This window comes from Prionailurus bengalensis, chromosome C1, assembly GCF_016509475.1.
Source record: "Prionailurus bengalensis isolate Pbe53 chromosome C1, Fcat_Pben_1.1_paternal_pri, whole genome shotgun sequence".
NCBI lineage: Eukaryota > Metazoa > Chordata > Mammalia > Carnivora > Felidae > Prionailurus > Prionailurus bengalensis.
The window spans coordinates 987,298-1,000,760 of NC_057345.1; the positions used below are offsets into that span (position 1 = coordinate 987,298).

The 13,463-nt window shown below is 57.9% G+C and overlaps 1 protein-coding gene across 3 annotated transcripts in view; it reads left to right on the forward strand.

Annotated features, from left to right (window-relative positions):
* The window catches only part of PRKCZ (protein kinase C zeta), a 97,695-nt gene that overhangs the window by 62,501 nt on the left and 21,731 nt on the right, over positions 1–13,463 (forward strand). For all 3 annotated transcript variants that reach the window (XM_043573569.1, XM_043573571.1, XM_043573570.1), the window contains 5 exons: positions 2,998–3,083; positions 7,653–7,784; positions 8,751–8,829; positions 10,127–10,179; positions 13,084–13,272. In XM_043573569.1, the coding sequence (XP_043429504.1) occupies positions 2,998–3,083; positions 7,653–7,784; positions 8,751–8,829; positions 10,127–10,179; positions 13,084–13,272 (539 nt within the window). The remainder of the gene's footprint in view (positions 1–2,997; positions 3,084–7,652; positions 7,785–8,750; positions 8,830–10,126; positions 10,180–13,083; positions 13,273–13,463) is intronic.

The following is a 13,463-nucleotide window of genomic DNA, read 5'->3' on the forward strand; positions in this document are numbered from 1 at the left end:
AGGCTAAACCCCCAGGCGGACACCCGAGTCTGACCGCGCTCCTCAAGGCCAGCAAGGTCTCCAAAACCGGGGCCGGCTGAGAAACCGCCACCACCAGCGGGTCCGCGGAAGGACGACATGCCGCGTGGGATTGAGGGTGTTGTCTGGGCCAGAAGCAGCGCATCAGGGAAAAGTTAGTGGGGCAGAGCGTGTGCCTTAGTTGACGCGTCAGCTCGTTGGCGGTAACGGAGGCGCCACACGCTCGTCCGATGTCAACCAGAGGGGCACCGGGCCTGCCTGCGGTCTGCACCGTTCCTCCCAAGTCTGAAATTGTAAATCGCTGTGCCCAATTGTAAATCGCTCCAGCCAGGATAGAGCTTAACCCGTACCCACCCCCGTGACCTGTCGCCCGGAGGCCACACTGTCCTGAACTTGGCATTGGTCTTTCACTTACTAGAACAATTTCATCTCATGATTATGGATCCTAAAACAATTTGTTGTTGATTTTGTCTATTCTGTAGTTGTGTAAGAGTGGCACCGTTTCCTAAAGCCCATTTTATACGTATCAATATATCATTTTCTATCGACTTTTTAGGTAGTTTGATTTTCGAAGATGTATCTGTCATGCTGCGGTGGCTCAAGTCAGGTGTTACCGCCGGTCGGGTCTCTGTGGTGCAGCCGCACGCTCACCGCGTCCATTTACCATCCTCTTGTCTGTGACCCTGGGCATCTTCAGACGTGCTTGAATGTCCCCCAGCTCGTGTGCGACAGTTTCTCTTCGGCTTTGATCAAGGAGTAATGCAATCGCTAGGTCATGGAGGAAGCAAATGTTCCTCCCCACAAATATCGGTGCTATGTTAGCCCCCCCTCTCGGAGAATAAGCAGCTTCCAGGTTGCTGTACGTCGGGGTTGTGGGAGATTAACCTGGGCCCACTGCTCAGCCATCAAGGATACCGAGGTGCCTTTGGGTTTCCCTGATTATTCATGAGGTGGGGCTTCTGGTCATTTTCATTCACTGTCTGTCTTCTGTGGAATACCTGTTCTTGTCTTTTGTTCACGTTTTTCCTTTGTTAACTTATGGAACTTGTGTGTGCATCCTGAGTCACGAAGCCTCACCACGTGTGTGTGCTGATACTGTAGGCCGATTCTCTTTGGCTTCCCTGGTGGCCTCTGGATGAACATGCGTGCTTGTTTTGATGCACTCAGGTGCACTCGCTCCTTATTCTACTGCCTTTTGTGTTTTCAGAGTTTTTCTCGCCTTCATATTAGTAAGATCTTCTCCTACGTTTCCTTATAGAATTTGTTGTCGTTTTGCTCCTCATGTGTAAGTTCTAGTCTTTTGAGGGGACAGAGCTGTGTGTGGAGTGAGGCCAATGCGGGCCACGTGCAGCCCTTGGTCTTGTCCCCTCGGTGAGTGTGCCTGCCTGCTGTGCATTCCCTACTGCCCCTTGGCCTCTGCTAGGACATCTTTGTGTGTCTTATTTTGGCCGACTTTAACCAAATTTGAGGGATATCCAGTTGGGCATATTTTTAGACATATTTTAGGGCATATTTTCTGTGTGGAAGTCGGCCGGAATCAAGAAAGCCAGAGTGTTGGTGCTGGTGTGTCCCCATCAGGCCAGGTCAGTTCCCTCTGTATCTCTGTGTCCCCTGGTCTGTGTCTGTCACTCAGTGCCTTCTCTCTTCAGGACACCTGGGGGTTGTGAATGCCACATCCAGGGAGGGGCAGGGGATGTGATCACCATGCATGGGGATAGCCAGTCCTGTGGACGTCAGCACAGACCCACCGCCAGCCAGGCATCCTTCAAACCAAGCCAGGTGGCCTGGAAGGCCTGGGTGTGGCTGGACACACCTTGTCAGCTGGGCAAAGGCCCTGGAGGCCACCAGGGACTCCTTAGGGGCAAGGGACACATAGACTGAGGGTGGTACTGCCTCCTGTGGACTCCAGGCCTGAAGCCCAGGTGTGAACTCGCAGGGGGAGAGCAGGAAGGTGGAGGCTGGTGCCACCTCCCTCCAGGCCCTGCTCTTGTCTGGGAATTGCTGAGAGCCTGTGGCGGGAAACCTTTGAGGGGTCCTTGGGCAGCGCGTGGGCCTCTGCCAAAGCCCCAGCTGCCCGCCGGCTGTGGGGCTCCTGCCGCAGAGGAATCCGACTTCTTGTTTCTTGGTCTCCCGCTTAAAGGGAGGGAAGCAGGCTCCGAGTGGCCGTCCAGCCAGAGCTGCTAATTTGCTTGTTTTAAAAACATTCCGTTACAGTTTCCACATTGGTGTATATTCGTGGCACTTCCACGGCTCATGAAAGTGGCTTTCACTGCGGAACTTTATAAAAGCACAAAGCTTCCCGTTGTATCCTGAGTGTTTTGTTTGTCAGCATTTGCCTCAGAGTGTTTGGAAGGAGCGAGTTATGAGCATTTTTAGGGAAGAATCAAACCAGCGGCTCTAGTTCCCCAACTGGCTCTGGCATTTTTGATCAGCAGTGTCCTTCTGACAAGTTGAGATTGGTGAACGTGTGTTTTGAAAGCGACGTGTTGGGTAACGCTCGACTCAGCACGAGTGCCCGGCCTGTCTGCCCCACCTCTGCCCCGAGATGTGTCAAGCCGGCGACACCGGGAGGGGGGTCTTGTGTGTCCGGGTGGGCAGGTCGCCCGGCCGAGTGCTGTGTTTCTGGCTGACCGTGGACTCCACGTGGCAGCCGCAGCCCCTCTGTGGATGGTGAGACGTGAGCTCATGGCCCCTCTGAACCACATCCAAGTGTGGAACAGGGGGCCTGGTTTCCGCGCCCGGAGGAAGGAGGAGGCCTTGGAAGTGGGCTGGCCTCCAGTGACGTTCTGGCCGGACCCTCTCGGGGGCCGCCCAGCTGCTGTCCTCCCTGCCAGGGTGGCCGCCGGGCACACCGTCGCGCCAGCCCCTGGACGGAGCGGCCGTCACCGCGGGCTGACGGCCGCCGGGCTCCTGTCCTCGTGTGGGGGGGGGCACTGGTGGCCGCGGGGCTGTCGTTGACCCATCTTCTATCCTCCCTAGAGTCCGTCTACCGCCGCGGAGCCAGAAGATGGAGAAAGCTGCACCGCGCCAACGGCCACCTCTTCCAGGCCAAGCGCTTTAACAGGGTGAGTGCCGCCGACGCGGGGCCCGGCCTGAGCAGGACCCTTCCGCGGAGAGTGGGCGGGGCCGCGGAGGCCGTGCCGGCGGGTTCCAGAAATGAGCCGCGGTGAGGCTCTGGTCAGGCCTTTCCTGCACGTGGTGGCTGTGTGACGGATGCAGTCTGTGCATCTCGGCGTTGCTCTGCTGGGATGACACCAGCCGCAGCGTGTGCTCTTGGCCGCGAGGACCTCCTGTGTGCCCCGGGGCCCCCTCACCGCCCGTGTCTGCCACCCGGGTGGGCCCGCTGCCCAGCCCTTCGTTTCCGTCGTTCCTCTTCAGGACGCTGTCGCATTCGCCAGGAATGATGTGGTTTGTGTGGCTTTGTGGTTGGTCCGCTTCACAGTGGGGGAGGGGGGCGGGGGTGCCTGCAGGTGCCTCACTGGCCAAGGCCCCTCACGTCCTGGGGCCGCCGGATCCACGCGCCACAGACGGGGCTTAAAGCAGCAAGTCCTTCTCTCCCAGTTACGGAGCCACAGGCCCCAAGCCGAGGCGTGGGCAGGGCCCTGCTCCCTCTGATGGCTGTAGCGGAGCATCCTTCCAGCCTTTTCCAGCTCCCGGGGGCTGTGGCGGTCCTGGGTTTGTGGCTGCTGCAGTCGGACGTCTGCTCTGTCCTCACATGGCCTCTCTTCTCTCGTAAGGACGTCCGTCGGGATTAGCCCCCACCTGATCGACTGTGACTTCATTTTCACTAAGTACCTCTACAGAAATTCTTTTTCAAAATGAGGCCTCATTTGGAGGTTCTAAGGGGACGTGAATTCGGGGACACCATTCAACCCGTTCCAGCAGCCACACGCATGCTCACTTGAGGGCCTTTGCACGTGCTGAGTGCTGTGCCCGGTGCGCCCGCCCCCATGCTCTCGGAGCACATGCTCTGTCTTACTTTCTGTCTCTTGGCTTGGACGACTATCCAGCCCTTCCTCTGTGCCCCCGTCACATATGCACCTGCTGCCCCCCACTGGGTGCAGTGCTCTGGTCACTGGGACTCTGAACGTGGGTTCCTCGATGATTGGAGCCAGGGGAGACCCAGGGCACTGTGTAGGGACCAAGAAAGCATGGGGCACGTCTGTGAGGAATGAGAAAGACCCCGGGAACCGAGGTGGGTGGCGGGAGAGCACGGGCTCCAAGGAATGTCGGGTGTCTTGGGGGAGGTTAGGCATCACCAGCAAGCCAGTGCCTGAGGACAGAGGTGTGGCTGCCTGAATAACGGACGCTTGTCACATCCCTGGGCGACTGACTGGGTGTGGACGGGAACTTTCGTGGTCGGCCACCAGACTGGATGAAACGGGGCTGCCGACAACGTGAAGAAATGGAAACATCCCAACTCCCAGGATGTGAAGCCCCTGCCGCCCCCTCCCCATGTTTACCAGCCAGCTTTGCGGCCAGGAGGGTTCTCTTTCTGCACATCTGGGCACCAGCTTGGTTCTGGACAGAGAAGGGTCTCGGCCAGATGGGACCAGCCACCTTTCGGGATATCACAGAAGGTTCTAGGCGTCCCGCTCCCCCGTGTTGACTGCTGGTGAAACACCATTTCTTCATCACAGCTGACTCACCGGTCCGAGACGAAGCCCACCCACCCAGCAAGACAGGCCGGGGCCCGGCTTGTCTCCCCCTGCAGGTTGTAGGAGAAAACCCCATTTCTCTGATTGCAGGGTGCAGACCCTGACTCTGCTTTTTCCCCTGCCTGCCCCTCCTGCCCCTCTCCGTTCCCACCCTGTTATACTTGTTCAGCTGCCCCCAGAGCCCCAGAGTGGGTTTTCCCATACACGAGGAGGGAGAAGGGAGCCTGTCCAAAGACCCTCGACTCAGATCGTTTGGTCGTTCACAGATGAGGAGGCAGATGTGTGCGTGATCTGTTGCCAATTTTGGTTTCCCGCCTGACTGTCCTTGGCTCGACGTCCCGTTGCCTGAGCCCTGGAGGCTGGCTCCGTGCCGTTCACTGTGTTAATCACAGGGCTGTGCACTTCAACTCCACCTGTCACTTGAAAGGATGTTTGCAGAGCCCCGCGCTTTGTTCTACAGGAATCGGCAAGACCTACAGGCGAAAAGCCCACAAGAGGTCATTTCTTCCGTCCTCCTCGGCAACTCAAGGGCGGAAAGTGAGTGAACTCAGTCACACCGCCGGCCATCTTCCCGAGGCACCTGCCTGGATCGTTATTTGCCGTCAACGTGATGTTTCTTCTAGAACAATGAGAAAAGGTTCCATCGGTGAATCAAAGGGAGAGATCCAGCGAGTTTCTGGAGAAGAAATGAAAACCTCCGTCCTGGAGCAGGAGACACGGGCGGCATGGATGGGGGGGCCCGAGGGCGAGGCCCCCTCTGCAGGATGCGACTGATGGTCAGAGTCCCGCCCTGCGAAGCCCCGGGGCGTGAGCATCTCTGGCAAATGCCCGTCGAGGATTTCTCCTCAGCTTCTTGGTCCCAGCGACTAGAACAGGGGTTAGCAAGCAATTCCTGTTAAATCCATGTTAAGGGTGGAGAGTAGATACCTAAGACTTGCCGGGCCACAAGGCCTCTGTTGCAGCCACCGCCCCGTCATAGTGTACACAGGCAGTGGGTCGACAAACGAGTGAGGGCCTGTTCCAGTAAAACTTTATTTGGAAAACACAGGTGGTGGTCCTCATTGGCCTGCCCCTGGACTAGGGATTGGAGTTACCACTGGCTGAACCATCAGGCCGCGAGAGGAGCAGGTATGGGGCCTGGCGGGAGCCGCCTTTCCCACCCCCCAAGAAGCAGCAGAAACCCAGACCAAAGGCTCCGACCTCAGATGAGAGCTCAACATGGCCAAAAACTAGAACGGCTGATGCGAAATCCGAGCAAGGGCCAGATTCAGTGGTGTGTAAGGAGACTTAAAATGTTTTTACCCCATTAACTTATTAATTCATGTGAGTTTCAGAGAATCATGGCTCAGGGGTTAGGTTTTGTTTTATTTCTTCGTGATGTCTCCTGAAGTGTTAACAAGTCAAACACGGGTCTGAGATCGAGAGCCCTTGCCAACGTGTGATAGCCTCTCCGGACAAGCGAGGGCACGCTGCTGCTGGTTAGTGGCTGGCCCGGCCCGGCCCCTGCTCATCTCTGGGAAGGAATGTGTTACCTCGCAAAGGCACCGATCGGCTGTGAGTTTGCCCCTATCCACGAGCCAAGCGTTGCAGATTAGGTTGTTCAGGGGTGACGATGGGAAGGCTGTGCGTGTTGGTGGGTTACGTAAGAAGGTGCTTTTGTTTCACGGCTTCATAAATGGTGTTTGACAGACACACACGCAGAAGAGAGTGAAACCCATCTTCATACCTGAAGCTCCTCCTTTGAATGCGAAGCTGGGCATTTACCCGGCATGAGACCGTGGTCCCCGCGGCTATCCACTGCGCCCCGTCCAGGCCATTCCCCTCCGGGCCCACCCTCTGTGCCTGCCAGCTCGCGGGACAGACGCTTTAGGCAACAGGGAGGACTCGGAATAAATTCTTCTCTTTCCTGTTTCCGGAGTTAAAAGTGACGTGGGGTGTGTGAGTGTGTGTTTGCTTAACCTTAGCAAACGTGGTTGGGGCACCTGTGTGCCAGGACCAGCCCGCTCAGGCCCTGGTTTCCGAGCTCGGTGCTTCGCTGGCCAGGAGTGGGCTTCTTGGTGCCCGTGGCCCGGAGCACAGGCCCACGGCCTGTCCGTGTCACCCCGATCCGCCCCCCCCCCCCCCGGCCCCCGCCCGAGTCCACCCATCAGAGGATTCCATCAGCCGTCGTGAACGAACTGCAGTGCAGTGTGGTCCTTCACGGTTGTCTCCAGGAGCAGAGACTCTCTCAAAAGAAGGGAATTTGTTAAAAACGGCAAAAGAGGCTAAAGCCTGCCAGGGAGTTCAAGCCAGGAAACATGGTCGCGGGAACCCGGCAGACGTGCGGCCACGCGTGTGACCGGCTTTCTGAACACAGTCATCTTCGTGCCCTTTCAACAGCCCAGCGTGAGGAAAACATCACCAAACCAGCTGACGATTGCCATTAATTTCAGCTACTTAGAGCTTGAAGAACGAAGATTGACCGCGGAAAAATCTTTAACACTCCCAAAAACCCAAGCAATCGCAGGCTGCCCCTAGCGGCCAACACGCGACACGTAATGCCAGGCAGAGTTAGTCTCTCAGTGGCCGTCCGGGGGAGGTGTGTGGATGCCCCCCGCGCCCCCCTCAGCCTGGGTTACTGCACCAGACGGGGCGCCACCCTGTTCGGCACCCGACCTGGCAAGGGCTGGAATCCCCTCCGGTCCCTGCAAGCGAGGGGGGGCCTTGCCCGTGGAGGGGTCTTTGTCACCCCTGCCAGAGCGGGACCCCATGGTTCCCCCAGCCTGGGAATGGACCCAAGCAGGGGGCCCGGAGCTCGGGCAGAGCCTGGTGCCCGACATGACCCACTGGTTGGGCCACCTCCTGTCTAGCTCCCCATCATCTTTCGGGACATCAGGGAAGGTGCAACGTGCCCCAGTGCTGAGCTGGGTCCCCTGCAGTGAGGCGCGGGCTCCAGGGGCGCCCAGGCCCTCGGCGTGACGGCCGCTGTCCTTGCAGAGAGCGTACTGTGGCCGGTGCAGTGAGAGGATATGGGGCCTCGCGGGGCAGGGCTACAGATGCATCAACTGCAAGCTGCTGGTCCATAAACGCTGCCACGTGCTCGTCCCGCTGACCTGCAAAAGGCATATGGTGAGTGTGGGCCAGATTGGGCCCCGGGGGCCCACGGGTGGGGACAGCCTCGAGCCCACTGCCCACGCTGACCCTGGCGGCCCTCAGCCCCCCTCTGTCCAAATAGGGTCCTGCCGCCAGCGAGGCAAGAGGAGGGGCTGGGACGGGGCCCCTCTTCCGAGCCCTGCGAGCCCCTAGCACTCGTGGGGTGGGCCTCCGGTGCCCGCTGCCACTCCGGCACGAAGGTGCGGGGCCGGGGAAGGCTTGTGTGGACCCCAGGCACGAAGCAGCTCTCGAGCAGAGCAGAGGGGAAAGCACCATGACGGTCCTCACGCCAGGACCTGTGCCGTGTGACCCTCACCGCCTGCCCGCGATCCTGGAGTCGGAGCTCCCAGCCCTTTGAGATGCTGTTCGTTTCCTTACTGAGTGTCCAGGCTCGCTTGTGCTCCTGGGCCTCTGGCCATCACCCCTGATGGGACTAGAACAGAGTCCAGACATTGTCGCACCCCGATGTTGCTGAGCCCTGGGATGTGGGGTCCCGTAGGTCCGCGTCAGCCTAAGAAACGAGGCCATCCCCACAGATATAGTCAGTCGGGGGCCGAACGATGCCAATGCCTGGAGCCTGGTGTCCACCAATAGGGGCCTGTGGCAGGGGTGACCTCAGCCTCCTGGGACTCTGATGCAGCCATGGGGGCAAGGGAGACTACCAAGCATTATGAACAGATGCCCTGCTTTTTAAAGCACCTGCTGGAAAGGTCACAGTGTGAGGTGCTGAGTGATCACCCTGCCTGTGGACTCAGGAAATTTCTATGTGGGTCTTTCCACCTCCAGGGCAACAATGTTACCAGGTACACTTGTGTAACATGTATCGTCACACACGCTACAATGTGTATGCCAGAAGAGGTGATTCTAGAAAGTCACAGGGTATCTCCAGAAGCTACACTGTGACACCTGACTGGTCACTTTGTAATGCTCATGTCTTCCCAGGATTCTGTCATGCCTTCCCAAGAACCTGCAGTAGACGACAAGGACAACGTGGACCTTCCTTCTGAGAACACCGATGGAAGTAGGGGCTTTCTTCCCACTCGTGGAGCCCGGGCTCTCCGCCCCGGAATCCCTGCTTGCCCGCCATTCTGACCACACCTCACTGCGGGGCTGGGGATGTCCCCAGGGCCTTCCCTCATCCTGGGCAGAGATGGCAGGGTGGGGTGGCCTTCTGTGGGCATGCACATCTCTGTGAGTGGCTGCCATAGGAGTCGGGGTGTGTGTTTTCCCTCGGCACCGACCGTGGGAGTTCTAGAAGTTGTTTAGGGTGGCACCCACCCTGGGCAGGCTGCTGCGTCGAGCTGGTCTCCATCCGTGGAAAGGCCTGCTGTCAAGGTGGTTCTTGAGTTTCTGTGGGATTTCGTGGGGGTTTGGGTGGGGGAGAGACTTTTGTTTAATGGTAGGAAGCATTCGGAGAATGATTTTGAATACTAGTTGGACTGATAGCTTAGCTCTGAGCTCCCAAAGTCTGTGGAGTATTATGAGAGCTTGGAAGAGTCCCTGCCCTCGAGTGGTGAATGTGAGCTCTGCACCCTGAGAGTCCTTGAAGGATGAAATGAGACCACAGAAGATAAAGCATTTAGCACAACAGCTCACACAAAGCAGACAACAACCCACACACTCACCCACCCACCTACCCATCCAACCATCCATCCACTTATCTGTCCATCTACCCATCTACCCACCTATTCATCTGTCTACCTGTCCATTCATCTATCCACTCACCATCCGTCCATCCACCCCCCCACCTATCCATCCACTTATCCATCCGTCCATCCTTCTGTCCATCCATCCTTCCGTCCATCCAACTGTCCATCAGTCCATCCACCTATCCATCCTTCCTTCCTTCCTTCCTTCCTTCCTTCCTTCCTTCCCTCCCTCTGTCTGTCCGTCCATCCATCCACCCATCCACCCACCTACCCATCCATCCATCTATCCACCCACCATCCCCTCTTCTGCCCGCCTGCCCACCTATCCATCTGCACACTCTAAGAACAGTGTCTGGAAAGCTAAATACCACAGTCTTCTTGAAGAGTTACTTCCACATGAATCGCTGAGAACATGTGTCACAAATGCAGGTTCCCAGGCTCCACCCACAGAGGTAGAGAGTCAGCAGGTCTGGGTGGGACCAGGAAGCTGCATTTTCTTATGACTGTGCGGTCAGCTGTGGCCACTCCGTGATTCGCCCTGAATGCTGCAGACGTGGCCTGGGCCACCGGTGTCTCCAGAGGATCGAGGGGCCCTGGGTTCCCCTGTGTGTCAGGCTCCATTCCTGACAATGCCTAGAATGCCCTGTTTTTTCTTTCTCTCTTCACTAGTTGCTTATATTTCTTCAAGCCGGAAACATGACAACATTAAAGATGATTCTGAGGTGAGTAAATAAGATGGCTCGTTGGTGTTTCCAATTTTTTTTTATAAGTTCATTAGCTCGTTTCTGGGGCAGTTATGGAAATTTAAATAGGAACCAGACAGGCTTGGGAATGCTAACCTGTCTAACCTCACCGTAAGCGAGGGAGTGGTCTGCGGACATCTAGGCGACGTTCACTCGGGGCTTCGGGATGGAGTCCCACGGAGGTTCTGGCGTTTCGCGCAGAAGGGATCTCCAGAGCATTAGGTGGACAGTCAGCGAGCGTGTGTGGCTGACAGGAGCCACTGCTCAGTCGCAGACGTGAGGGTGCAGCGTTCGAACACTGCATGGTTCTCTCAGCGACGGGGACCTGGGGGGGTGAGGTGTCATGGGCCAGGTCTGTGTGAGCCCAGGCCGCAGGCTGGTGTGAGCCTGGGTCAGGGGACCTCTCTGACCTCAGAATCCTCTTCCGTCCAGTTTGGATAATGATCACTCCTGGCACACACAGGAAGCTTTCCACGACACCAATCAGTGGTGGGGCTCTTTCTGCATCGGTCCAGGGTGGCACAGGCCATCCCCACCCCCACAAGGGAGCCCCCATGCTCTTCGGCTTTGAGAAAAGGAGGGAGAGCTGGTCCCTGGCGGGTGGGGTCGCTAGCTTTTTATTGTCTCCCGGGGTCCACGTGGAGGAATCACCCTGGATTGTTCTTGCCCTTTGTCCTGTTTCGGGCATGTTTATGGCTGGGCGGTCCAGGGTCAGAGGTAGATTGATAGATTCTTGCCGAATTTGCTAGTGACTGGTTCTCCCCTCACTCCTAAGGTTCAAACGTTGCATTTTCTCCTGTCTCCTGTCACAGGACAGGCGTTCCCGTCACTGGGAAATTGGCACCTCAGGAAGCGGCAGGATGTTGGCACTGCCCGCGTGGGGCACGGGGCCTCTGGCTTTGGGGGATGGGGTATGCAGTGTGGCGAAGTTAGTCTGTTGGGGAGCAGTGAGGAGTGGGTGGGTGCCGGCCCAGAACCTGCCTGCAGAAAACAGGCTGCTGGCCTGTCGTGGCTCAGTCTTGCTGGGGCACGTCCTTTATGAACCCCCCAGAGACTCTTTGGGGCACAGGTGTGGCAACACCTGCTGCGGGCTCAGTCTCCCCAGTGCCCCCTCTCTGTCCAGACAGCGGACTGGGCCCAGGGCTTATGGGTCTTGAGCTGCAACCTTTGTCCAATTTTATTTGCGTCAGACCCTCCCTTGATTTGTCTGATGTACTGTTTCTTTTCTTTTCTTTTTTTTTTTTTTTTAACGTTTATTTATTTTTGAGACAGAGAGAGACAGAGCATGAACGGGGGAGGGGCAGAGAGAGAGAGGGAGACACAGAATCGGAAACAGGCTCCAGGCTCTGAGCGGTCAGCACAGAGCCCGACGCGGGGCTCGAACTCACGGACCGCGAGATCGTGACCTGGCTGAAGTCGGACGCTTAACCGACTGAGCCACCCAGGCGCCCCTCTGTTGTACTGTTTCCACACCACCGAGCAGTTCTCCGAGTCTTGGGGGACCCTGGCCAGGTGTCCTACAGTTCGCTGCATTCTGACCCCCCTCTGCCTGGAGCTAGTGTCAGGCCCCAAAGGGAAGGGCTCAGATACCATTCACGCATCCGGGTGGCCGGCCACCTGCGTGTGCTTCTGACCAACCAGCTGTAAATCGGGGGTTCCCACGACCCTTTCCTTGGGTTCAGTTAATTTGCTAAAGCGGCTCACAGGCCTCAGGGAAATACTTTGCTTCCTGGGTTCCTGGTTTGTGATAAAAGGGGATCACTCAGGAACAGCCGGATGGAGGAGGTGCCCGGGGCCAGGGCTGGGGGGAGGGGGCCGGCTCCCCGTGTCACCAACCAGAAGCTCTCCAGACGGGGTCCTTTTGGGTTTGTGTGGAGACTTCATAACAGGGGCGTGACTGATGAGGCCTTGGCATTGGACAATGGGCCCCACCCCGGCCCCTCTCCCCTCCCCGGAGGTCAGGGGGTGAGGCTGAGTTCTGACGCCCTATAATAAGCAGGGGTTAGTAATCACCTCCATCCTTAGGTGGCCTGGGCTTCTCAAAAGTTGTCTCATTAACATAAAAAAAATGCGTTTTCTGTGAGGTAGGGAGCTCCAGGGGTGTTGGGAACTCCGTGCCAGGAATGGGGCTGAGACCAACATATTTGTCAGTATAAGTCCCAGGGTCACGATTTACTCCTTCTGTCCCGGGAAACCTGCTCCTGCCCTTTTGTGTTCCACCCCGGCTTTGGACTGAGATTTTCGGCTCGGCCCTGTGTGTGGCCGGCTCTGGGCGGTCGGTGGGGCATCAGATGATTCCAGTGAGTGAGGAGACGTCACACAGACTCCAGTGTGCAGCCTCCGTCCACAAAACCTCAGGACAGCTCTGCCTTGCTGGGACCACAGCTTTCCCAGAGTACCTGATAAATGGCGCCCAGACTTCCTGACTTTCCTTCCTGGTCATTCCCCGTCTGGGATGAGTCAGGAGCACTTAGTTAGCCCCTGCTTCCCCTACAGATACCCTTGCCAGAGACAGTTCGTAGGAGGGAGGCTTCTGTTCTTAATCGGATCACCTTTCTGTTTCATTATGTATTTCCAGGAGTCCGACCTCGGGCCTTTGCAGATCTCAGCTAGTTCTGCTCTGTAGCCCCCGGGGGAGCCTGTCCTGGGGAGGCCGGCCCCCGTCACCCACGTGCCCGCAGAGGGCCGCCTGTGGCTGGCGACTGGGCCACACGGTCTGCAGAAATGACGGGCTTTCGGAGTGGCGGGACCGGGGTGGTCTTCGGGGCACAGAGTCGGGGCCCGTGAGCAGAATCGTGCCCTGAGCTCCAGGCCGCGCGCAGGGACTCGTCACCCTCCGCGGGGAGGGGTCCCGCCCTTTCCCACGTTCTGTCTCGCCCTCAGGACCTCAAGCCGGTCATCGACGGGATGGATGGAATCAAAATATCTCAGGGGCTCGGGCTGCAGGACTTTGACCTGGTTCGGGTCATTGGGCGCGGGAGCTACGCCAAGGTCCTCCTGGTGCGGCTGAAGAAGAACGACCAGATGTACGCCATGAAGGTGGTGAAGAAGGAGCTGGTCCACGACGACGAGGTGAGGGCCGGCGCGGGCTCGCGCCTCCTTCGTGGGGACCTTCAGGCTCCCGCGTTTGTCCCGTCAAGGGGAGCAAGACACTCGCCACAAAACCCACCGCTGCGGCCATGTCCAAGTACACGCTCGTGTACACTCGGTGCCTCGTCCCCGCCGTCTCGTTCCGGGCCGTTGCGCCCCCCCCCCCCCCCCCC